General features: G+C 41.6%; 2 protein-coding genes across 5 annotated transcripts in view; one reads left to right on the top strand and one right to left on the bottom strand.

Annotated features, from left to right (window-relative positions):
- Window positions 1–407: 407 nt before the first annotated feature.
- LOC146971105 (WW domain-containing adapter protein with coiled-coil-like) lies at window positions 408–11,221 on the bottom strand. 4 transcript variants are annotated; one of them, XM_085805131.1, is made up of 13 exons: window positions 10,862–11,221; window positions 10,386–10,419; window positions 9,476–9,665; window positions 9,019–9,110; window positions 7,478–7,592; window positions 7,191–7,283; window positions 6,775–7,050; window positions 4,574–4,690; window positions 4,105–4,253; window positions 3,811–3,902; window positions 2,137–2,320; window positions 1,855–1,982; window positions 408–1,768 (listed from the first exon to the last, which is right to left on the bottom strand). In XM_085805131.1, exons 1-13 carry the CDS (start codon window positions 10,900–10,902, stop codon window positions 1,699–1,701), a joined length of 1,581 nt encoding a protein of 526 aa, XP_085661257.1. In that variant the 5' UTR covers window positions 10,903–11,221; the 3' UTR covers window positions 408–1,698. The 4 variants fall into 4 exon arrangements, with proteins under 4 accessions (XP_085661257.1, XP_085661256.1, XP_085661258.1 ...); XM_085805130.1 differs by having other exon boundaries at window positions 7,478–7,598; window positions 10,862–11,155; XM_085805132.1 differs by having other exon boundaries at window positions 2,137–2,254; window positions 7,478–7,598; window positions 10,862–11,155.
- A 2,792-nt stretch (window positions 11,222–14,013) lies between these two features.
- Window positions 14,014–26,415, top strand: part of LOC146971104 (MAGUK p55 subfamily member 7-like) — a 29,299-nt gene continuing 16,897 nt past the window's right edge. Inside the window, exons 1-8 of the mRNA XM_085805129.1 lie at window positions 14,014–14,169; window positions 14,882–14,916; window positions 15,252–15,370; window positions 15,917–15,994; window positions 17,494–17,574; window positions 22,131–22,265; window positions 25,228–25,309; window positions 25,444–25,529. Coding sequence (XP_085661255.1) covers window positions 14,892–14,916; window positions 15,252–15,370; window positions 15,917–15,994; window positions 17,494–17,574; window positions 22,131–22,265; window positions 25,228–25,309; window positions 25,444–25,529 — 606 coding nt within the window. The 5' untranslated portion in view covers window positions 14,014–14,169; window positions 14,882–14,891. The remainder of the gene's footprint in view (window positions 14,170–14,881; window positions 14,917–15,251; window positions 15,371–15,916; window positions 15,995–17,493; window positions 17,575–22,130; window positions 22,266–25,227; window positions 25,310–25,443; window positions 25,530–26,415) is intronic.

The following is a 26,415-nucleotide window of genomic DNA, read 5'->3' as shown; positions in this document are numbered from 1 at the left end:
GCCAGAGTTGAGACAACTGTCACCATCTTGTGGAGAGAGAAGGAACTGTACTCCAGCATCTAAATCTAAATCTACAGATACTGCCTCAATTCTTCTTCATGATTGAAAGCATTCAAGTCATAGTGTGTCACAGTACATGGGCCCCAATCCATGAGGCCCTTGGAAACACAAATAAAAAGAAAATGAACAATTCATCACAGAATCTAGTCAAGGCACAGCTCACATAAAACTTTAAATAAAAGTCAAGCGGGGGGGTGGTATAATATTTTATTTTCATATTTTATGGAATACAAAGCCCCCGTCCCCACCCCCACCCCCAAAAAGTGTGCACATCAGATCTGGTGGAAACTATTTAAGGACGAGGAAAAGAATAGCAGAGAGACAAAGGAACTGACTTACTGAGTGTGGAGGTGTATGGCTGCAGTTTAATGTGATGTTTTCATATAAAAAGTATACCCTCTCATCATACTTTAAAAAAGTAGTCTGGTTGAAAGAAGGGCTGCAGCCACGTCAGCTAAACATAAACAAAAACAAAAGTGAATTTCCTTGTTGAAAAAATAAAACATCTTTCCATCGATCTTTTTGTCATTATGACTACCAGGACGTAATCAACCATGTGCAACAATAATTTAGCCATACATGACTGTTAATTCAGTCAGTTTTCTATTCTTTTACACAATCTCTTGCTAAGCTGCACAAAAAAGGAATGAAATATTTCCCCAATCGGAATTGGGAGAGAAACAAAATGCTGACAATTATACAAAAGAAAAAAGACAAATAGAAGGGATAAGAAAATGGCCAGCAGGGCTACGAGTGAATACAACCTCATATGTACTAGCAGCCAACCTAGGTCCAATAATGTAGGCTTTTTCAAGATGGCTTTGAAACACCTGGAGTGTGTTTGTCATAACTAACCATGACTCCCCAGTGAATTTCTATCACTGGAATGAAGGTTCTTGTCGACTGGGACGAAATAACTGAAGCACATTTGAGTAAAGGTCTTGTCAAAGGGTCTTCGCTAATCTCATGTCATGACGTGTAAAACCAACCAGCTCGAAGACACACTGGGATGGCGAAACCACTGACGAGTATAGTGAATAAAAAATAACATCAGTAACATCACTGCCATTGAATCCATACATTTCATTGCATGACAAAGTCTGTTTCAGAAATCGGGGAACCGAACAAGTTTGTTGGCCCCTCCCCCTCCCACCCCCGAGAACTGTGTCACGTTGATTATGAGATGAATTATTTTTAGTTCACTTTTCCGAGAATGAATCTTTTCCTGACTACTACACATCAAAACACACCAGAAAACAAGTTAACCCAATACAATACACACAATCCAAGGTTCACAGTCCATAAAAGGTGCTGTTTGAAAAGAGCCTCAGGTCCTTTAAGTCCACTTGGTTAAAGTGTCCAACTCAGTGAACTGTCAGTTTCACCATTCAGCGAGAGGATGTCATGTGGTGGACATTGGAAAAACAAGTTTTTAAAAAAAAAAGTAAAGAAAAGAAAAAGACACGTTCAGGATGATGGAGCTTCACCTTGTCAGCCGCTGTCTTCTAACAGCTTTTCTCTGTTGCTATTACAGGGAGAAATAAACAGGCTGTAGCAGCTTGCTGTCCATGTCTATTCCTCTTTAATATCAATATTTTAATCCATCCATCTAAATCCTTTCGTCTCTGCTCAGGTTGTTCACACCATGTAGGAGTTCTGGTTCTTCAGCTTGTCCAGCTCTTTGCTCTGCTGCCTCAGAAACAGGATTCTATGGATGGGGAGGAAGAAAAAGTATGAATGAATGCGTGTGTGTCGTTATCAGTTGATGTGTATGCAAAAGTGTGAACACCTCACCTCTGTTCCCTCAGCGTGGCCTGGATTTCACACACTCGGACCAGGGAGCGCAGGTTTTTCATCTCGGTACAGATCTCGGACATGTACAAGCTGCCCATGTTGTGGATGTCCTCGTGTAACCGAGCCGCCTGACGGGAAGACATGAGAGCTTTTTGATGAGTCACAAGCACAGATTTTCACCTTCCTTCATTGTATCATCAACACCAACTTGACTGTGAATCTGTGACTTTGATTTAAACAAAACTCAACCACGATTCATAGTGCTCCTGTACTGAGCTGTACCTGTTTCTCCGTGTTCTCTGAAGGCCATCCTTGGATATGTCTGATGAGGGTCTCATCAAAATGAGCTGCCAAGGTGGGAGTAAAGGAGCCGGGGGTTTCAGCCTGGGACTGGCTGCTGCTGTTGGAGGGGGCATGGGGCAAGGCAGCACCGGACATGTTTGATCCCGTGCATAGAATCTCCTGGCTGTTGGAGCAAGACAACGATTTCAACTGTGTTGAAGGTGGAAATAAAATCCAGTAGCATTTTTTCTTGACAGTGGGACACATTATTCTGTCAACACCACTCATTTGTTCTCATTTATCAATAGCTCTGAAAAATACTAACACTTCCCATTCTTATTCATCATGCGTAATTAAAGGATAATTACCGTTTTTTACAATCTGGACCTTATTTTTAGCATAAAATACGACCATTTACTCACCCAGATAACTTTGGTGTCATTACAAATCGTTCCGACAAAATTAGATCCAACTCATTGATTTCACCAAGATTTTGTTATGATAAGCTAGTGCTACTCCCCTCTGAGTCCGGGGTTAGCTGTTATCAACATCCGGGGTCTGTAGGTTGACCTACTGACCTGGATGATGTCATCTCCGACCGCTGCCCGGCTCATTCTGATAATAATCATTCTGCTTCGGCATTCAGGTCCATTTTTAGCTCAACTAGCCGGAGCCTTAGTGAGTCCAGGTTGCGGAGAGGAAGCCTGTGGAAGCTGAACTTCATCCAGCTGCTCATTTTGTTCTGACAAGTCAGAAACACGCAGACACGAACTGTAGCATTAGCGGTAGCAACAAGCGGTCGGAGATGACATCATCCAGGTCAGAGGTCAGTAGGTCAACCTACAGACCCCAGATGTTGATAACAGCTAACCCCGGACTCAGAGGGGAATAGCACTAGCCTATCATCACAAAATATTGGTGAAATGAACGAGTTTCGTGGCAGATAATGTGTTATTTAGAGGCTGCATTCTGCTGCCCTGTAGACTCACATTATACGGATATACACAGCTCTCGGCTGGAGCTAATTTCGTCTGAACGACTTGTAATGACACCAAAGTTATCTGGGTGAGTAAATGATCGTATTTTATGCTAGAAATAAGGTCCAGATTGTAAAAAACGGTAATTATCCTTTTATTATAGTCAATACCTCATGTCATCATTGTGTTTTATACTCAACTGCCATAAATAGTTGAAAGTACCTTTCAGTTAGATACATTTCATTTGTCTTTTTACATCAATCAATTTATCATCATTGTATGATATGTTGAGGATGTGACGTTGTTGTACATATTCTGTGTTGTTCCTTGTGGACCCCAGGAAGACTAGCTGGCTACTAAGGTACCAGCTAATGGGGATCCTTAATAAACAATTAAACAATCACAAATTCATTTCAGTTGATTATCCACTTTTACTAGATGACATGCAGGTGCATATTGTTGTTTGTGTTTTTGTTTTTAATTTTCCAAAGGATCAAAGTATCATTGTTTTGTTAAACTGATGGCTCCAAGTTCAGGGTTGGGGGAGGTAGGGGTTGTTTTAAGACTTGAAAGGTGCAACAAAATATTTTTGGACGAATGATGTACCAAGTTCAAAAATCAATAAAGATATGCGTAAAAAAAAAAATCATCATCACAAAAAGAGAAGAGGTGTGTCGAAGTGATTTTGAATTCGAACCTTCTCTGCTGGAGAGTTCTGGGGTCTTCTGGTCGCTTCTCTGCGCTCTGAGACAAGGAGACGGATCCTTGTTTCCCTGAAGACATACTGCCCTGAAGAGAGAAGGAACAATGGCAGGGCATGAGGGAGGGCAACGGCTCGTGTTTGAAAGTTGGAAAGATAAGATGTCACAGACGAGGACCGCCATAACAAAGTGCAGAAGATAGAGAGAAAAGAGAGGCCATGAGTCATGGGCAACAGGAAGCACCCCCCCCCTCCACTTTTCAAAGCTGACTTTTTGATTGCGCTGCTCACCCTGGTTTGTGAGGATGTGATGCTGCCAGGATGCACGCCCAGAAGAGATTTCTGGTTGCTCTGGGGCGTGCCATTCCGTGGTGAGACGTATGGCCGTGGTGATGACGCATCAGATGTCAGAGAGACGGGAGACTGACTGGAGTGCTGGGCTACAGAGACACAGGAATGAAGACATCAGTGATATGGAGGAATCAGCTTACACACATGCATAAAGTGTGGCCTCAATTCCAGCAATTAACTTTTTGAAAATAGCTATAGGTGATCTAAAAACCATTAGAACCACACACGCAGTTAAGTTGTACAAAGTGCTGAATTTTAAGCGAGGCGAGGTCAAGGTTAGGTTCAAAACTGTTTTTGTTTGTTTGTTTTTTAAGAACTTGGTGGGGGCATGGGGGAGAGCAGGACCCTTAATAACAAACAGAAAATTAGTTTGTGTAGCAGATGGTGAGAAACAGCGAGGAGGCCATACCTTGGTTGGAGTGCTGAGCAGCTGAGAGCAGAGCAGTGACGTTGAAAGCAGGTCCAGCAGTGAGGAGTTTATGAAGCACAGATCGCAAGGAAGCTTGGGTGACAGCAGCTGCCAAGACTGGAGGAGGGGGGAGGGGGGAGGAAATGTACACACACACACACACACACACACGAGTGAGCAAAGACACGAAACAGGTGAATTGATGAACACAAACACACACACAGTTAAGTGAGAAAACACAGTTGCGATAAGAATCAATTTGGTGGAAAGAAAAATCATTTCATGTAAAAGTCATTTTTACCAGTGATCAACAGGAAGAAGTTGGGAGGTTAAACAACGAGTAAACACTTATGTCAGGTTCACAGAGAGAGAACAGCAAGAGAATCACCACAGATGACAGCTGCGTGCCCGGTTACCAGCAGGAGAACGCCCCAGAGATAAAGGGATGGAGAGAGACCGACATAGTAATCAACATAATCAGTAATCAAAACTCCCATACAGAGAGATGAAGCCCTGACATTATGTCCCAGCTAGCCTCTGGTAGCTAACTACATTACTTAGCATTCCTTTCATTAGCCCTGATGAAATCCATGAAGCATGATCCTGGAGTAAATGGTCCACGTTCAATCACAAACCACAAACCACTACAGCAGCTTCTACAGGAAACTGAACCCTTTGTCATTTCAACGATCCTTCCATAAAATTATGTGCGTACATGGGTGTGCGTGTTTAGATGACTTGATTTTGTACACATGTATAAAGTCTTTTTTCAACGTTTAAATTAATAATCTTTGGCTGATGTGCTCCTCATGACATACTGCGGCACTTTTTCTTTTAGCTTCAGGTTTAGTCATCAGGACATTGTTGAATAAAGCAGAATCCAGAGGTTCTGGTTTCACTTCACTGACTCTCTATTGGTACAACTATGAAATTAAACTTCCATCTTCCAACACCCGTTTTTGGAAAATAAAAACTTAATGTTGAAGATGTTACAACAGACTCTGAGTCTCCCTGAGATACCACGACCTAGAGAAAACAGAAAGCTCATCTTAAGGCATTTTCTCTTGTAAAACTGAAAAATGACATGATCTACTGCAAAAACCAGGCAAATCCCATATTTATGCAGTTTGTCAGTCACATCCTGTCAAGGCTTCATGTTCCAGCAGAAAAATATGGACTATTTTAGTTGGCGCAACATGTATCTTAGCCATGATGCTGATGTTGCCGGCAGCAGGCTGCTTCAAGTAACAAATCTAGTAGCTAATGCTGCATACTCATATTTTGCTACACAATTGGTTTTTGTCTGGTTTCAATATGAGGCTAGTTTATTATTGTACTGTCCTAGAAATTGAGAATCGCAGAAAGCTTTTTGTCCATCTTTCAATTCAAGCAGGGTCTAAAAGGGCCCAAAAGAAAGTGCATTGAATTTCAATTTTATTTGGACAAAGCCATCACAGCTCACTACATCAAGAATAATGAAGGAGAGTTTAGGATCATTAGGGTTTTCTCTGATTGGCATCAATCAGACTGTTGTCTATTGAATCCCTCATTATCTGTGACAGCAGTATCTCTCTGCTGCTTGGGACGCCTCTGTGTCTTGCTTGGCAAGAGCGCATACCACATGGACCTAGACCTAATTACAGTTGCCATGGGTTTAGGTCCAACCCACAGCCCTTTGCTGCATGTCAGCCCCTCTCTCTGCCTGACTTTCCTGTCCATCTCTCACTGCTATATCTGAATAAAAGCAAAAAGGCCCCTAGAAATTATCTTATAAGGAAAGAACTCTTCAATACTTGACAGATGATTCAGTCCACAGCCCCTTTGCACTTTAGAATCTCCTCAAGTTTAAATTGGCATGACAAACCTTTTGCCAAAAAGATAAGCTTTATATGGATTTGAAGATACTCTCTAGCATACAAACAATCCCTAAAGGAACCGGTGCTACACTATGACCCTTTCCATCCAAAAAAATGACAGAGATTGTGAACATTGATTATAGAAACACAAGTGTGAGGTGGAACCACCAACTAGCAGCATTAGTGCAATGCAGCAGCCTCTTCTGTGTTGTTTTGTTATACAGGAGCACACATTGTACTAAAAAGCTCCACAAAACCATTATAAAAGGAAAGACACCATAGAAGAAAACAGTATGTGTGGAAGTGGAGGAAATTTCAAGCTCATGTCGTCTATTGCCTTCTCACCCTCATTGAGCTTAGCCATGTCCATGCTGCCGTTATTCATCTGCAGAGTTGCCTGCAGGGCTGGGAGGAGCTGATGTAGGAGGGCCGGGTCCTGCAGCAGTGCTGGGGACGGGGACTGGACAGACTGGAGCAACTGCCCCGTAGAAGAGGAAGAGGAGGACATGGAGGAGGGCGTGGAACCTAAAGCGCCAGAGGCAGAATTTAGGTTCTGAACAGAAGAGGAAGAGGAGGAATGGCCAGCGTTGGATGCTGTGGACTGGTCCCCTGATGTGGTCTCTGAAGAGAAACAGACCAGAAGAACACAGTATTATTCTGAGCGTGTACGATCAGAGAACCTTCTCTGGGTCAGAGGTTAAATAACCTTACAGGCTACGTAAACCTTGACGACAACGCTTTCACAGCTGAGTCTTATTTACTTGTCGTGGCTTTGTCCTGCAAGGCCTCTTGTCTGTAGTCCATGTCCCTTGGGAAACTGTTTGCCGGCATCTTGACTGAGTCTTTCTGTCGTTGTTCCCTGAAGGAGATTAAACAGAAAATGTAAAAGTGAAAAATGTGCTGGAGTCAAACTGCAGTTGAACTTGCTACATCCAGATACAACTGGTGCACAGTGTGATCTTGAAATACAAGAGAATGCTCTGCATGAGAATGAGGCCCTCCATTAGTTTTTCCATTGCACATATGGTGTAATGTCATTTCAAGTAAGCTTGCCTCTCCAACAGGTCCTTGGGCTTCTCCCACTGGGAGACCTCCGTCCTACAGTTGTAGTAGTACTTCTTGCCGGAGGAGCTGATGTGCTCTGTCCAGTCATCAGCTGGGTCCTGGTGGTGGACAGGGGACAGGGTATGAGACGTAAGGTTAAGGAATCAGCAACACTTCACTGAGGGCAGATCACGCAGCTCAAGCTAATTTTGTTTCCAAATATAATTACAACTTGAGAGTAAAAGAGTTCATATGGATAGTAGAGTACACAAGCCCATGTTCCTCTTTGTGGAAAATATTCCATACTGGAAGTGTTTTTCAGTCCATATGGGAACTGGCATGTTTAATATTAATGGTCATTGCAACGACTGCAGGAAGGGTACAGTTTGCCTTATTCATTTTCTCCTCATCGACAATTGTACAGATCTCTCTTGACTAAAAAATATACAAACTTAATAAACATAGAAGATTAAAACAACTTCTACTACTGCAAGCAGAAAATGGATGTGATTAGACACTTTACAGACCAACTGCATGAATTACAGCTAAACAATTTTACATGACCCCATACAAAAGCAATTGTGGCTCTACATATTGTAATTAAGGAAACAATATTATATTTTAGTTGACTTTTGTGTAACTCAAATGTTATAAATCGAAGTATCCATCCTTTGTGGTTAACACTGATTCATGTCAATAATGATACGTGTGGTTCACCGCCCTCAGTTTGTATGAATGTACAGAATTGCTTAGAGTTAGTTAACAAAAGAGGCTGTAGGTTTGACTCTGTGCACAACTCAAAAAAACCCTCTGCAACTAAACAGGAATAGTTTGGAACAATTACGACAACGTGAAGCATAGCAGAGATGGATACGAAAGTATCATTAGCTGGCTCATGTGTGCAAAGTATAAAACAACCATGAGGACTTAAGAGGAAACAGAGCTGTGATGTGGTTGTCCCTCAGAGTCTCTTCCTGTGTTCCTCTGTGGATTAATATTCCTCACATCTCTCACACAGTGCACAGAAGTAACCACAGAAAATATTCCATCTGGCTACATATTTCTAATTAAACCAAGTTGTGTAGACATAAGTTTATATGAATGAACATTTTTGTTTTGTTAATCAGTCAGGACTTACCACTCTTCGCCGTCTACTGACATCAAAATAATAACAGCAGATAAAGGTATAAATCAGAAACAGCATCTGTTTATAATAAAATGTTGATCCCAGATGTAGTGTCAGTCAGTGTCAAACTACACAATCCTAAATGTTGTGTATTGGCTTTATAGCTCAGGACTGAGTACTCAGTGTCTCCCTCAGCAGTGCAAATGACAAATCCTTTTACAAAAAGAGTCTAAAATCTAATCAGATCATTTACTCTATAGAGGGAGCCTGTTACAGTTCTATCATGCATTGTTGTTGAGTAACAAGAACAAGAGTTGCCTCTACATAATGTCCCTCACCATGCTCCACAGCAGCATGATGCCAAATTCTACAGGAAATGCAAAGGGTATATCATCAGATAATGCTGGACACCATCTTACCCTGTCTGCAGGTTTGTTCTGGGTTGGATGTGAGTCAGAGCCATGGTGGGAGCTGTTGTTGTGAGAGTTCTCCTGAGGAGAGCTGCTGGTCCCTGCAAAAACATCCATTATCAGGTAACTGAAAATACACAATGTTCTGCAGAGAAGGAAAATCTCAGTGACAATCACAGCTGCACAATGATAAACATTTTTCATTGCCCCTTATTGCTTTGGGTTTGCATTGTTTACATTTGTGCATAAATAGTTATATTGTGGTATTCAGACAGTCACACGAGAAAACAATACAAGTCCAAAGAGTGCACAGGAGACCAACACAAAAGGAATGTTAAAATTAATCTTTGAAAGTGCTTGGAAAGGTTTCACAGAACCAAGATACCAAGATATTTTCCTAATCATAGCCCCTTTTGATAAAACTTCAAACTGCATGCATACATAAGACCACCAAATCCAGGCTTACCATTTTTTCCTCTAACTGTGTGAGAGGTCTTTGCCTTGCCATGCCCAGCACTGTCCCCATGTCTGCTGACAGGACTTTCGTCAGAGCGTCGCAGCATCTTGTAAGGGGGCGTGGGGTCCGATGAGCCATCACGCACCTTGTCGTAGCGGTGAAGGCTGCTGGACTGGCTCTTTGGTTGAGATTTATGGGTCTGCAAAGAATTGACACAATCATTAATCTGGAAGATATATTGCATTATGGTAAGCAGGCCTCATCAAAGAAATGCTAGGCCACAAACTAACAGCACAGTGAAAACAAAGCTTATCTCCTCAAAAATCATGTGGTTGGAGTAGCTGAATTTAACATCCTGAGAGTCACGTAGCAGGAGATGTTAAGATGTCAACAAGATTAGGTATTTTAAGATTATGTGACCAGAAGAAAAACAAATAATAGCTGGCTGTCCCTGGCTTCTTTAGAGGAAAGGATTTGCTTTGTAAAACAAACGTACATTTCTGTTAGGACAGTTTACACAAACTTCTAAACTTCAAATATCATTACACATAAGGGCTGGATGTGGTGGGCTACTTGTTGTGTGCTGCTCTTTATTGTTTAGTTTTAAATAGTAGGCCTAATAGTAATAATAATAATAATAATAATAATAATAATAATAGAGATTGAAATTATTCAAGTTAATTTCACGGCCAAGCTTACCCAGCATTTCTAGCACATAACATAACTGTTACAACGTAACTTATAGAGTGGGTTTTAATCACAGCGTTATTAAGTGACAATATCGCTGGATACTGCAGCTTGATCGGGACATTCTGCAGATGTCGGCTTGTTACTTTACCAGAATAACCAGAAACCCTGAAAGGCGACGTTAATTAAGAGTATTGACAGCTCGCCGTTAACTAATCATGACATAGCCTACCTGATAGGATTGTGAATCCCTTCTGTCGTTGCACCTGTGGAAAACAAATGGCATTGTTAGACAATTTGAACTTTCAGAGTTAGCGAAGGTTAGTTTTCCAACCTTAGCAACGCACTTTGTGGTGTATTTAACGTTAGTTAGCCTATTAGCTGCCGTTAGCTACGTTAGCTTGATTTGGCACCTTAGCAACAGCTGTCTGCTCTTCGCGTCACTTGCTAAACAATATCTTTTGTTTTTCTGTAACCTAAATTATCTGCCGTGTGTACACAGGGTTTGTCATTTAGCTAATATAACGTTGACGTTGGGTAATCTAACGACTGAAGACATCCGGAACAGCTAATTGCAACCAAATTGCTAGCCGGTAGCGCTAATTGCTAACGGCTACAAGAAGCCACGGATAACCTCATCTACGGATAAATAAACCTGTTAAAACGTGAGCGGTATTTCTAAAATGTTAACGCCTGTGCTTGATTTACCCATCGCTGACTCTTGTTGGTTTCCTTGCATACATCACCATCAAGGCCGTGGTGATGTGTGTGTGTGTGTGAGGGGGAACCGTGGCCTCCTGTCTCTCACAGTTCTCTTTTCTTCAGCTTCCTGATGTCTGGACCCGGTCTGCCCGACAACACCGATACCTACAAGCCGTGCACCGAGCACCAGCACTGCATAGCGGGTGGTCTTTACTAAAAACCACCCTCAGTGCATCACCTGGCATGTAGTTACAGTATATGCTTGGCTCAGCCGATGTAGCTCGGCAGAAAGCAGCGAAGGCAGGAGGAAGCGGAGACGACGGAATCGTAGATAATGTTTAGCTAGAAAAGTGACTTCCGTTTTGACCTTTCAAATTAAAGGTACAATTCTCGACTACGCCTCGATGTACAGAGTAAAGAAATGAACCACAAAGAAGGAAAAACTCTACATATGAGTAAATATGTCACGAAATTGGAAGGACAATTGTGTCAGGTAGTCATGTGCCAGAAAACAGGTTGACCGTCGTTGGAGAATATTAAATAGTACTGAAAGTTACAAGTTACAAGGCGGATCTATTTGAACAGTTACAAAAAATGTCAAATTACCAATTATTCCAGTGAAACTTAGATCATATTGAAGGTGATTTATATGATGACATTATATATCATCTCCCTTCTGTTGTTATGAGTGAAATAATTTCAAGGAAAAGCATAACGAAAACAATTCACTGTCTTAGCTCGGCATTTCGGCTATTGTTTTGAAACAAGAAGCTTTATTTCCGGTATTAGCCTAGCTGTCTCTGGATAACGTGACGCAGCTGGAAACGAAGCTAGTTGGTGCTGAGGACTCCTCCTCCGACTTCACATCTCGTTGGCTGGCCTTTTTCTGAGACACACCCACGATCTGTCCGCTTCAGTGCTGCACCCTACATCAATGGCATGAGCACTTTGCCCTCCGTTAACAGCATGTCTGAAACCAGATAATTCCCTCGAGACACTGTAACGTTATTGTACCGTGTGCTGTACTGTGTTGGTGTGTGACTTAAAGGGATAGTTCAACATTTTGGCAAATTGGCCCATTGCCATAATCGCTATAGTCATAGCAGTAGGTTCATTACCTTTAATTGTAGGTGTAAGCTATTTTCAGTACGGCGGAGTGCAGCAGCAGGCTGCTCAGAGCTACGCTATGGAGGCTAATGGAATTTCTTGGTTTCCCTCATTAAACTCATCAAATTCAACATCCCAAAACTCCACAGCGCTTTTGTAGACAAGTTGTGACCTGCACAACCACCACGCTATGAGATAATGACGGGACGATACGAAACGGAGCCGTTTTCGAGGTAAATTCATACAAAACCGCTGATGCACGTTCCGTTCAGGGACAGTTTTTCAGCAAGCAGTCTCCGTATTTACCCTGTATTTACCTCGAAAACGGCTCCGTTTCGTATCGTCCCGTCATTATCTCATAGCGTGGTGGTTGTGCAGGTCACAACTTGTCTACAAAAGCGCTGTGGAGTTTTGGGATGTTGAATTTGATGAGTTTAATGAGGGAAACCAAGAAATTCCATTAGCCTCCATAGCGTAGCTCTGAGCAGCCTGCTGCTGCGCTCCGCCGTACTGAAAATAGCTTACACCTACAATTAAAGGTAATGAACCTACTGCTATGACTATAGCGATTATGGCAATGGGCCAATTTGCCAAAATGTTGAACTATCCCTTTAAGGTATGTGAACTATAAATGGCACCTGGAAGAGATGGTCAGTGGTATGGTGGAGCAGGTTTGTTACAGGACATTATAGTAGATGTTCTCACTCACGTCAGCCGATAGCGAGTGGAGGACATGGCTGCCTGCCATGAGTCATGTTTCAGTGTTGAACTCATGATTATAAAATGATAGGCTAATCAGTAACATTTCATATACTACCACCACCACCCTTCATGCTGCAGTGCATCCTGTACACATTGCCTTTTTGCCAGTGGAACTTTCCAGTAATATATAATAACCATGAATGATGAGTCTCTAATTAATGAATTGGCCTCAGCTGTGGCTCTGGCCTGAAGGCCAGAGGTTGCCACAGTAACTTGAGGGGTTACTATACTACGACTGACAGAACCAAGTCAGAGAGAGAAAGCCAAAAAAGCAGGGAAAGAGTGTGATTTTTTGCTCCAGCAATGGTCTCACATTTAGGCTTCTGTGTGAGAGATGCTGTTTGTCTACAACTGTAAATTCACATATGTGTAGAGTATAATTTGTGGCCAGGGGCAGTGTAAAGAAAAATGTCAGACGGTTTCAGACAACTTTGAACACTCTAGCCAATGATGTCACGCTTACTCTAGCCTTAACATTCCTTGCAATGCCCGCCCCATCATAATAAATATTATAATGAAATTCTCTAAAAATGATCATAATGATTGATCAGAAAATGAATGAATTGAAACATTGATAACCACATGTATAGACTAGAGACTTTTGTCTTCATTTTAAAGTTTCAGTTGAGGCTCTATAGGTGAAAGTATGCTGAAGCAGAAGACATTTGAAAATGTCCCCTTTTTTCCTTCTTTTCACCTCCTCCCATTCATTGTCTATGGGAAATTTTGTGCAACATAAATGCAAACATTTTTTCATACTGGCTCAGTTCAGAACACATGCTTCTCTGGCCAGTGTACATGGAACAACACAAACATTTCCACAGCACATGATAGCACATTGTTCCCTAAATATTAGGGTTAGTTACAGGGGCCAGAGGTCAGACTGATACTTCAAAGCTCCTGTGTGTATTGCTTTGCACAGGGTCGTGTCCCTGATCAATCCAATAAACATGGCAGGCCTAACTGTATTTCTATTGCATCAGGCATTTGCATCAGTCCAACTATCACTTCCTGTGATTATTGAGGACAGTGCACCCCCTCAACAAACATTTTGATCTTACAACACAAAATACCCGAACCACCATCAAAAGATGTGCTTTGGTCTTTTAAACACAGCAAAGAAAAGATAGACTAAACGAAAATATACTGAAACAATGCAACAGCACTGGATCAAATCAGCGTGAATAATTATGCCGTGACATTCATACATGGAAAGTGAACTGCTATTGGCTAACATCATGCCCCATGCTCTTTGATTGCTGTATTGATTACCTGCTGGCTTGATTTAGGTCAGACCTGACACATATTGACTGAATAAGAGACGGTCTCTTTTACCATCCGGCCAGTCGAACACTAAATAACTTCTCTCTACAAGTGGATGTTCAAATGCAGCTCTTACTCTAAGCAATATGGTCTGCTGGGCCTAATGGAATGGACTGTCTCTGGTGAGTGCAGTTTAACTTGCATGGTTCATTGTTTTCCCAAAACATTTGCATTAATTCTTTATCATAATTTTTTTCTTATTTCACCAACAACTGATACACTGAAGTAATGTCAGTGAAACACAAATATCAGCGTGCATGTCGTCCTCTAGCTGTGCTACAGGAGGGATACTGGACAGTAGTTATTTACAGACCTTCATTCAACAAGGGCATTTATTTTAAACAGCATGAGCTTTACTAATATTACTAAAACAAATTTGCATATTTGCACAAAGTGGCTGCATTATCTTAAACCAATCAAAATATTTATATCTCAGTGCTTAAGATAAAGAGATATCCAGAATTTATCCTGGAGAAGTTATGATTTTAACTTTTTTTTTGATGTGATACTATGTAATGACCAATCAAGAAGATTCTTTGTGTCATTAAGAAAGTGATCTCTGAATTCTATTGATTAAACATTGCCTGATTTTCATAATTTACTACCCTGACCAGGCACAGTGGAACATGGATTACTGTAATGTTGAAATATCTCATACCAGCATTAGGGGGCAGTAATATCTCACATACTATTCTTATATACTAAAAACACTAATAATTTCTGTCACTTTGCCACACTCTAGTCTCTCTCACAACTCATAAAGCAAAGGCAATCTGAGGCATGAATGTGCAAGTATGAATTTATTGAACTGTAACTGTTTGTTTCTTTTTTCAGAGTGAGGAGGATGCTGAGTCGAACCGAACACAGAGGTACAGTTTGTCCAAGGTCACAGGTCTGATTCACAACATATACTGTATGTGAACGTCATAGTCGATACAAAGAACACAATAGTTTTTTCTTTGTCTTATCCTGCTCTAAGGGATAAGATGTCTGAAAAAAACAACTCAGATGACTGGAAGAAAGTCTCCCCCAAGGGAGTTTTTTTCATCGCATCCTCATTTTAACCATATACCTCTCTCTTTGGATTCTCAACCTCACTTCACAACCTTTGAAATGAGTTCTATAGCTCAGATACAGAGTAGGTGAGCCACTCACTGATGTGGTGTACTGTATGTGTGGGTGTGTTCTCCTCCTCCCCCTCCAGGCGTGTGCAGGCTGCTATCATCAGTGATGTCTGGAACAGAGTCTCATACAGACAGAGAGGAGGACTACAGGTTCCTCCACAGCATGTTGATGGAGAAGAAGCTTCACCTGCTCTTCAAGGTGAATAGACAGTACTTCCACTCCAGGTTACATCCTTGTCCCTTTTTGCTAAGTATAAGTCTTCCATTTAAACTGTGGGTAAGAGAAAAACATAAAAAGTAATAGTTCATTGTTACAGTATTGGGTGATACAGGCAAAGGCTGTACTGGGAATTTAGATAACATAATAAAAATAAGCAAAATTTCTCAAGATATATAACACATGACAATTATAAAAAAAAGTATAACACATAGAATTGAAATGCAGTAATGTCGAAATATCAGAGTAAAAGAAAATGTAAATATTCAAATTAAAGTACAAGTATTTCAAATTGTCTGATCACACATGAAAATATGAATCTATTGTAAAAAATGTATATGTTTTTGATCTAGCCCTGGTGTAATCTTCTAACTAAGATTCTATTTTCTCATTATAAACAAAGATATTTCTCCTGATTAGCAGTAGTAGTAGTAACACTATTTGGATCAGCACTAGAAGTAGAAGCTGCATTAACTGACTTTTTGCCATGGAGAGAGCCTTTATTATGATTCTTTACTGACATGACAGATCCACGAGCGACTGAAGCGTTTTGAGAAGCGAAGCCCCATCCCTGTCCAAGAACACGCAGCAAGTCTGGCCTCAGATGTAAGCCACTCTCCAAACAGCTTTTGCAGATAGACACACCGCAGAGGATGACAGTTTGACAGCAGAGGGAACAGAGAAGATTTTTCACTGTTTAAACTGTTTCCTCTGTTATACAGATGACTTTCCTGTCACACAGAAGCACGAGTACATCATACGTTCCTACTCATGTGTCCTGAGTTATGAAATGTTATCTCAAGCTCTGTCACCTCAGATATCATCACTTAAAAGGGAGTTTTCTTAAGCAGATATCATTGTATGACTGTTTGCCAGGAGTTAGGTCACTAAGGACAGTGCTAAGCAAAAGGCTGCTAAAACCATTTTTGTGTGTAGTCTAATGTTTCAGGCTGGAGGAATACAATTAATTTCAGTTTTAAGATGAAGTGACAGAGAGTACTGTCACTAGAGTTCTATGACTCCCAATGATATGACCAGTGTCTACTCCCCCCAGATATGATTCATATTTCATATACAAGTTTTCTTCATTCGTGCCACCAACCAATAGCTCTTTTACTTTCCCTCATCCCTCTAACTCCTTTGTTCCATTTAAATCATCTCCCACCTTCATTTCCTGGTTTTTCCCTATGTTGTTCCTGGACAAAGTGCAAAACAAGGATGTTCTTTTTACACTTTTCCCTTACTCTGTGCTTCCATCTCCCCTCCATCAACAAACCGCACTCCCCTTTCATTATCTTTATTCTTCCTGCGCTGTCTTCATTCTTCTCCATTTGCTTTCCTTTATCTTCTCCCTATACCCTTCATACTTTAATTCCTGCCATGTTTCCATAATGTCTATCTACCCCTATCCCTTTCCCCATACTTCTCTTCATCTCCCTCCCTTCACTAGCTTTGCTTCAGATTCGGTTCGACAGCCACTCTCCGCCTGGCTTAAATCATCAGGACCTACTGGAAGGGCCAAACCATGGGTCTGTTTCCCCTCAGAGAGGCTTCTGTTTGCTCACAGTGGAAACTAATGACCTTCATGCATTGTGTCTCTGGAGTGTGCCGCGACATCTTGAAGCAGTAGAAGTCATTACAGTAATATGCTTGACAAGACGGGCGACTGCACACAGTCATTCGCCGCCTCTCCACTTGCTGCTGACGGTCAAGGCTGCTCTGTTTTAGCTGTCGCCGCAGCTGTCGTGTAGCCTTGAACATTCGGGAGCTTTTCTTTTTTTCCAGCGGTGACTAAAAGACACGCAACCAGAACAGACAAATAGTTAACAGCAAGTTAAGGAAAAGCAAGTTGGAGGTGAACAGGGCCATGTGAAAGTGCAGGCCATAAGAAATAATAACATTACCGATGATGATGTGTCACTGGAGTCTGAATCAAGATAAGTTTTACTAACCAGTTTCACAACCACTGTCTCTGTTCTTTCTTTGCCTCTCTTGGCTACTGCAGCGTAGACTAGAACCAACCTCACTCAGGCCATGATATAAATGTATACCTCTAATTATAAAAAATATATCCTGCCTCTCTTTCTCCTTTTGTCTGCCTCCAGTTGGCGGAAGAGCTGATATATCAAGGCTGGAGAGATGAAATCAAAGAACTGGTTGCCCTCTTTTCCAAACCCCACTTTAAGGTAAGGAGCATGTGTGTAGCGACCTACAACTTTTCCTTACCACATAATTTGTTCAGTCAGCTCACATTATTCATACTGAGGAAACAAACTAAAAGAAAATAGATTAACATGGTGGAAAATACACTTGTTTGCTTTTTTGGCAGCATTAGTAGAGAAGACTGATGGAATATGAAGCTAACTCACTTGCCAGTTAGCTTAGCTCAGAACAAAGGGTGGGCTAGATATTAGAGGAAGCAGTTATAGCCTAGCTTATCACCCAGTCTTTGTATTAGGTAAAACCATAGACTCTAAAGGTCAAACAATCAAATCAATCAAATTTTACAAAACTTAACCAACTCCTTTCTTTTTTTTTCTTTTCATTGTCTAAACCCAACCAATGGGACAATTACAACTCTCACTCAAAGTCACAACTCAACTTCTCACTCAAGAATAGGCAAAAATATGCCAAGTCACTAGTGCCCTGCACGGGCCTGGAATCTGGGCCCGAGTCCGGCCCTGGCTCGGCCTGACAGGTTTTCAGAATTTTCAGGCCCGAACCAGAATCAAGCCCGACTTTTCTTTTTTTTTTTTAAAACCTCCCCTCCCATAACAAACTCTAGGCTATTAAAGCAGAAGTAAGTGATATATTTGTGTTAATATAAGTCTTAAATAGTTATATCTTCCGACAGCAATCACTTACATAGAGTGTTTGGTCTGAAACACGGGTCTCTCAGTCCCTCTGCCCTGCTCTGAGCCGAGGAGAAAACATTTATCGTATCCTACAGTTTTTATCCAATGAGGAGAGAGAACGGCATGCAGGGCTGTGTGTGCAGCCAAGGAACGCCGTGAATGTGGTGACGTAGGGACGAGGACTGTTATGGTGCGTTCAAGGAAACTCGTATTTTTCCGACCGTGAAGTGGTACCAGTTCGATCTGGTACGAGTTCACCGGTCAGAAGTTACGAGTGGCCGTTATAGTGACTTTCACCGGTAAAACAGGTCGGAAAAACACGAGTGGGTTGCCTGAAACGCTACAAAGTCGTAAGTTGTGACTTGAAGCTGTAATTTACGATTTCAAAAGCCTGCCTGGAACGCAGCATTAGCGAAAACGACCGGACCACTTACTTCTGCTTTAATGTTGCAGCCATTAAAATAGTTTAACTGGACATTTCAGCGTGGCATATTTTGATTGAAAGGATTAAAGCAGAAGTAAGCGGAACGTTTGTGTTAATATAAGTCTTAAATAGTTTTATCTTCCGACAGCAATCACTTATATAGAGTGTTTGGTCTGAAACACGGGTCTGTCAGTCACTCTGCTCTGCTGTAAGCCGAGGAGAAAACTTTCCTTGTATCCTACAACCTTTATCCGATGAGGAGAGAGAACGGCATGAAGGGGCGGTCCTCTCTGTGTGTGCAGCCAAGGGATGCGCGTGAATGTGGTGACGTAGGGACGAGGACCAATAGATCCATGACGAGGACGGGGACTGCTAACTCCATCTGCTGACAAGAAGTTAGCCAAAACGACCGGATCGCTTACTTCTGCTTTAAGTTCAATATGGATTTATTGAATTATTGAAGTGACTGAGCGCGATGCAGCTGCAGCAGCGTCGGCTCGTCTTCAGTGGTTGTGATGAGTTTAAACTTACTCCAGTACTGAGCCTTTCCCCTGGTGTTGTCCACTGTCTGTAAATCTTTTTATTTATGTTGTCCATGTTGGTGTCGGGACGCGGGAGTGGGATCGGTGTATTGTGATGCGAGACGAGTGACAGTGATGTGAGTGACGTGCAGCGGGGAGGGAGGGGGCAGCGCGGCGTGCTGCGTTCAAGTGTCGCTGTTTAAATTGGTTTAAGTTTAAAACAAAAACACATCTTTCATATTGGCAGGTTTTAAAAAAGCTCGGCCCGTGTCCGAGGTAATGATGTGTTAATTGGCCCGAGCCCGGCCCTCGGGCTTCTGGCTGCAGTGCAGGGGTCCGCGCAGCAGTATTTCTCCATATAATGGTTGTGAAAAGTGAGCACCATTCACAACCATTATATGGACAAATACTGCTGCACGCCCCCCCCCCCCCATAACTCCGGGAAGGCACGGAGGACTCTGAAAATCTCCCAGCCCTTAGTCAACATGAGGGTGAGTAGATAATGAGTGAAATTTGAATTTTGGGTGAACTATCCCTTTAACCAACTCCTTTCTTCATTGTCTAAACCCAACCAATGGGTAAATTCCACTTCTCGCTCAAAGTCACAACTCAACTTCTCATTCAAAAATAGGCAAAAATATGCCAAGTCACAACTCCACTTCCAGGTATGGGTACAAAAATTGCATGTTCCCCGGGTCCTTTTGGGGAAAAGCGGGGAACATAGGACCCTTTTTCTAAAAAAGGGTTCTACTGTATGTTCCCCGGTCCCATACAAAGTGTGGAATATAGGACCCAGGGAACATACTGTAGGGATGATCCCAACCTGCCTTAGCTTAGCTTCTTTTAGCATAAAGACAGGGAGAGAGGGGGAGGCAATTAGCTCCTCTCTGTCTAAAAGTAAACACCGTAGAAAAACACAATCTATTACCAGATGTAGTGTTATGTATACAGTAAGTTTTAGAGGTGTCTGTTACCTTGGGAGCTGTTTCCCATGAACAAACATGATGAACTCTGAGAAAGCAATTAAAGAGTGTTTCTTGACATGTTGAACTATTCCCTTAAGTGACTTCTTCATCTTACAGTACTGACACACACACACATAAACAATCTCTAAAATATATTTTCTTTCATCACTGAAGCATGTTCTATAATTGCCGTTCACATGGACCACTTCTGAAGCAAGAACGTAATCCAGTCAGAAGATATTGTTTCGCCGCCTTCTACTCTAGTGCCTCATTCTAAAAGGATCATTAACAATCAGATAAACCCACTTATGAATAATGTGGATGCATGTTCAGTCATTTTTCTTAACACTAAACCAACACTGGAAGTGTAATCTGAGAGCCTAATTTCCATGCAGTCATGCTTCACCTCACCTATTCTGAAGCTGTTCAGCAGTTCAAGTGAACACCGAGCTTACTCACACATCAAAAGGCTTACAACATTTGTTTCCTACAGTCGCCTCTTATATGGGTCAGACAAAGTGACAAATTAATCCAACTGTAAATTTTATTTAATTAGATTTCACCTCATCACTCTGCTCACTGAGAGGTGCTGACATCTATTAACCACACTGGCATGGCAGCTAATCTACTCCCTAGTCATGTTTATTAGTGTTCACTCATGTAGAGGCCCAGACTACTCAAATGCATGTTTCCTTATTTCAGATCTGCTGACAGTCGTATTTCAGACACACACACACAGTCTATGGTTTTCCAACGAGCTGCAGAATTTGTGGCTATTCTTAATGAGGAGCCGAAGCCAGATGAGAACTAACAGGTTTGTTTAAACAGTTGTAATGACCTGTTTGTTCTTGGCCTCAACGCAGGAGCTCACACATACTTATGAGAGACACTGGGTATAATATTCTGTAAATGAATGTTTGTTTTTTGAAAACCTGTCTCTGAAAGTGGCCAGAGACACATTGCTCACGCGCTGGCAGCTTCTGAGCAGAGCAACTGTTGATGTACGATGGGATAACAAGTAGACTAACTGACAGATGGATTGGCTGATTGTTAAAATTAAGTTGATGAACAGATGTTTCCCCTCTTCTCATTCTTTCTTATTACAGTAAATTCTCTATTTTCGGACCTGCACTTTGTGAGGGCCCACAGCAAGAGATTAACATTTATCCAGAATATTGTTTTTCTGCAAACAAACCTCGGCTTTTCACACTGCCAACATTAACAAAAAATGGACTTGAATGAACTCTCTGGCCATTGATAGTGACTCATAGATCAATTCACAGTCTGGCGCAGGAAAGGGAGGATTTTTTTTTTTCAAAGACATTTGTGATGCTTGATCTGAACCAGTGTAAGTGCAGGCAGAGCGGCTGTAAGTGATGTGGGGGGTTGCTCTCAGGTGGCCCGCCGGCTGGCAGCGCGTTTCACACTGAATCAAATTTGGCAAGTTGGCACGGGCAGAACTGAAGGTTCAACCATGAGGAAAGTGCTGTATTTGGATGCAGTCACTGTAGTGAGTGCAGGCAGGCCAGACTGACTTGTTGGAATTTTTGCACCGCCTCATTCACAACCAAGTCACCTTTAATGAGTCAACAGGGACCGGTTGCATTTTTGTTTGAGTGTAGACCCTTAAACTACCTCTAACCAAACACATTTAAAAATGCTGGACTAACTTGTGTCAGTAAAACTGTAGTGACAGTGGTTAGCATTCATCTAGAGTTGAGGACATGAAACATATGCACACATGACATGTGAAGTGATTACACTGGCATGTGTTCACTGTGCTTGACAGCCAACAAGCCAATTTCCATTTTGTTTGGAGTACATCCTGGTCTTCCTCACCCACTGCTGTTCTCTCCATTCAAAATAAGATGTATTAAATGAGACTAGTCGGGCGCACCGCATCCGCTCACAGCAACTACAATTCACAATGACATACCTGGATCCAGAGCAGCCACTGTGTTTGTGTTTCCCTCACAGAGTCTCCTGTGTGTCCACGACGCTGTAGCTCAGAGAGACTTTGAACCGACTCTGCCGCCAATACCTGATGATGTCCTGGAGGAGGAGGAGGATTCAGTCAAAATTGTCAGTCTGGTCAAAACCAAAGAACCACTGGTCAGTAAACAAGTCTTTGTGCTTCAAAGAAAAAGGTGAAATATGTTTTACATCCATTCATTGCCTTGTTCTGGGTGTGTTGCTTGCTCAGTGTTTGGTTTAGCTTAGTTTAGCTTACTTAAGATGTCCAGCTGTAGAGATGTAGGCTACTTAAACATGTTATTAAATAAACTTCAGATGTGTTGGTGGACCATCTTTTCCTCAGATCTTTTGACAGACATGCTAACTGTTCCCCTTTTGTTTCGATCATGCTAATCTACAGGGGCGGGTCCAGAGTAGTTTCTGGTGGGGGGCACAAGGGGTAACAACAGTGAATCTGGGGGGGGCGCCCAAAAGGAACAAAAATGAAGGCTGCCATTGACCGCTCTCTTGAATGTTTATATTGTACAGTTACACACTGTTTACATGTCTTCATCTTGCTTTTATTGGCCACATTGAATCTTTCACCTTGTAAGGAAGATGCCTATGACCTTTCCATTTTCCACTTGTAAATATTAAAATTATAACCAATCAATAATCAACTCTATCTTGTAAATAAGAAGTCTTAGCAGAATAAGCAACACAATAAATTCTCAAAGTGAACATCAATATCTTATACTCTTACCCAGTAGTTAGAGCTCAGCTCTGTACAAACATCTCAGTGTTTTGTGTAAGAGTCAGTCAGTTATGCAGAATAACCAGAACAATCACTCAAATGGTCAAATTGAGAACAATAACAATCTTACACAATTTTATTTATTTCCTACACAGAACACTGGGATGTTTGCTGTACAGAGTTGAGCCTTAGTCAGAAGTTAGTGCTTATAGCTCTTTACAGTGAACATAGCAGTGGGAAAGAGCTTTACACAATGACTGACATTGCCACAAGTCAATGACCATTGGGGGGGGCACACGGGGTGGCCAATCAGATTGCGGGGGGGGGGTGCCCCCCTGTGCCGCCATGGAAGACCTGCCCCTGCTAATCTAAACTAACCACTTGAGGGTTGGTCGCATATTTAGGCTATGTTAGAATAAAAATGACAGTGGTATTATTCTTCTCAGCCCACACTCTCATCAAGAGAGCAAATTCACATCTTTACCACAACCTTTTATTTCACAAAAGATATTTAAAGAAAAAATAGTTCCATTATACACTAAAATGTTATGTTGTTAACCCCTGTTAAATCTGTTGTCACACATAATGACCCAGAAATAGCAGTTGTCCTGACTGTAAACATTAGACCATAAACTTTTCTTGTAAAGGCTCTGAGGAGACAGCTGTACTTGGCTTTATGTAAACCTGTTTCTACTTTGGTCTACCTGGCCTCACAATGCACATGAAACAAACATCAGCATTTAACTTAAGACAACCATGTAACAGGGTAAATGCTCCTAAAAAATTGTAATTTGTACAATCACAACAAGTGACATACATGAGCAGTTCAAAGGAATACACCAAACATAGCAAAGCTGAACATATATCTGCGGGCTGAATTTATGACATGTTGACGTATAGTGAGCCCACAAAAGCCGTGTATGCCAAGGCGTAGCAGAGGGAAAGCTCCTGGAATGACAGGAAACATAAGGAAAGGTTCCTGCAGCCGCCTGGATCACCTTTGCCTCTGGGCTGCTGCTCACTTTCTTCAACCAGGAATTTACAGAGTCAATTCTTCCACATCTTTGTTGCCATATATCTGCTGTGACGCACAACATAGTTTCTGCATTATTGTGTTTGAGGGTGTGTGTGTGTGTGTGTGTGTGTGTGTGTGCAGCATGTACAACGTATGCACTGCAAAATGTATTTTCTCTTAATGGGGTCCTTTTGAATTTAAAGGGATTGGGATAATTTCTATTCCGTTTCTGATGTAAATCAGCTCGTTTCAAGGTCTTTAATCATGACTCATTTTCTTTATACCACCAGAATGATCTGTCTAAATCCACCTTGGTCCAAGCCATTGTCACTTATTTGTGGAAATTTCCTGGATCAAGTGAAACTGCACTTAAAGCTCATGAAACTACAAAGAGCCTATACCTCCGCCAAGGCTGCAAAATCCTCTAAATTTGTTATTTTAACAATACATTTTTTTCAGATTTGCATTTGGATGAAGATCCACTGTAAAATACATATAGTGATTGACAGCTGAGGGCTACATGTGCCAGAGTTTGTCTGTTCAAGTAGGCCTGGTGTTTCATTAGAAAATACCTGGAATACAAAAAAAAATGCTTTCACATGGAAAGTTAAAATTCCTTTTAGGAAATTCTGGATCCACATAAAAAACAAACGAGCATTTGTTTCTTAACCTGTGTGCTTTTACCAAATTTCAGTGAAATCTGTTGACAGGTTTTTGAGAAGTCCCACAAACTAAAAGACAAAAACCAAAAAACAGTTGGAAGAAGTCAGCCAATATTTTTTATGAAAAATATGATTTTAGGGCAAAATATGAGAACAATTAACTTAATGATGACATTTCTTTGCAGCGTGTGTGTGCTTGTGTATTTGTGGTTGCGCATTCTTAAAAGAGAATGCGCTTATGACCAATAATAAAGAACATACTTTTGTATTGATCCCAAAACTAGATTGGAAGGGGACTGACCTTTTTCTGACTTGGTCTCTTTGATCGATCCAGCATGTTCCTGTTTTCCAGACAACAGGGTTACACCCGAGCGTGAGCTGATTGTAGTCAGCTACATAAGATGCTCTTTCCATTGCGATTTGCACCACATCAGTAACATCTGTTGAAAATAATGCTGATTTGGATAACCTTTTCCAGCGTTTTGTGTGTTACATGAAGGCAGCTGGCTAAATGGTCCCGTCTCAATACAAATAACCCTCGCTGGAATGAAGGGACTCTGAATAAGAAGCTTGTCTGGGCTGTAATAAAAGCAACATGTTGTTTTCACTCTCCATCGCTTGACCTCTTTGCCTCTGTGCATCTCTTCTGTTTCTCCATCACTCTTTCTGTCACTAATCACCATCCACAAGGGGGCAACAATTAAGAGGGATAAAGCCACCGGAGCTATTGTGGTAGCAAGGATCATGAGGGGAGGTGCAGCTGATAAAAGTGGTAAGCTGATGAACTCATCACAGTTGTGCCCTCTACGCCCAATCCCCTACATCTGTGTTACAGTCATGTGATGTTGGTCTGTAGTGAATAGATTGCACAGAGAAGAGTATGGTATGATTTTCCATGTGTTGAAGGGCTGATCCATGAAGGAGATGAGCTGAAAGAGGTGAATGGGATCTCACTGGAGCACAGGAAGCCAAAGGAGATCCTTCCTCTACTGGTTAGTTTCACCTCTGCTGCTCAGTCCTCTTGTTGTTGTTTTCTTCAGCATAAATTGTTCTGTTTCATTCTGCCCTCTAGCTCTCATCATCTTCTCTTTTATTTTCAGCAGTGTTACTGAAAGGAGAAGACTGGTCCTGTTTTATATTTACTGGTATTGTTAACAAATCTCACGCAAAAACAAAAAAAAAAACGTTCCATCTCTGTGGCCCTAAGCTAGGTCCTAGTTGTTACTACTTAGGATGGAAATCGGAGGCGGGGGTCCCAAATATCTTGTTTCATTTTTATTTTTAATCCACATTTGGCGTGTTGTTTAGCACCCACAGGATAGCATATTTGGAGACAAGTCAAATGAAGCTGTAGTCCCCATGTTCATACTGTAGTGATGCATAGTTCAGCCATGAGGCTCAGTGACAACAATGGGCCTCTTTACACAGAGGAATGAGCTGCATCAGGCTTTAGTTACAAAGGCAAATCTTCCTTACTGGAATCAGATGATTGTTGGTCTCATTTTTGTTCACTGGCTTGTTGACAGTGAGAAAAACAAACTGCCCGGCCCTCTCCTCCAAACCAACATGAAGGTACACACAGGAGAGAGCTACCATAGTTATTCTTTAAATTATTTCTAGGGCAATTTCTCCTCTGTTGGACACCAAGAAGAACAAGATGAGAGACAGTACTATTGTGAGCTCTAAAACTGCTATAGTTGTCTATTTAAACAGGCTAGCGATTTCCCATCTTTCAGGGCAGCTCATTTATACCTGCATGCTATGGTCCTTTCACATTTGTCCTACTGCATCACTGCTTGGGGCCAGGCCACTGACACAGCAACTAGACCTTTATTCTCACTCCACAAACAAGCTTTAAAAATTTTAGATCAGAAGCCA

The sequence above is a fragment of the Trachurus japonicus genome, chromosome 17 (assembly GCF_045865225.1).
Source record: "Trachurus japonicus isolate A0001 chromosome 17, Traja_1.0".
Classification (NCBI taxonomy): Eukaryota; Metazoa; Chordata; class Actinopteri; order Carangiformes; family Carangidae; genus Trachurus; species Trachurus japonicus.
This window is presented reverse-complemented; position numbering and strand designations above follow the sequence as displayed.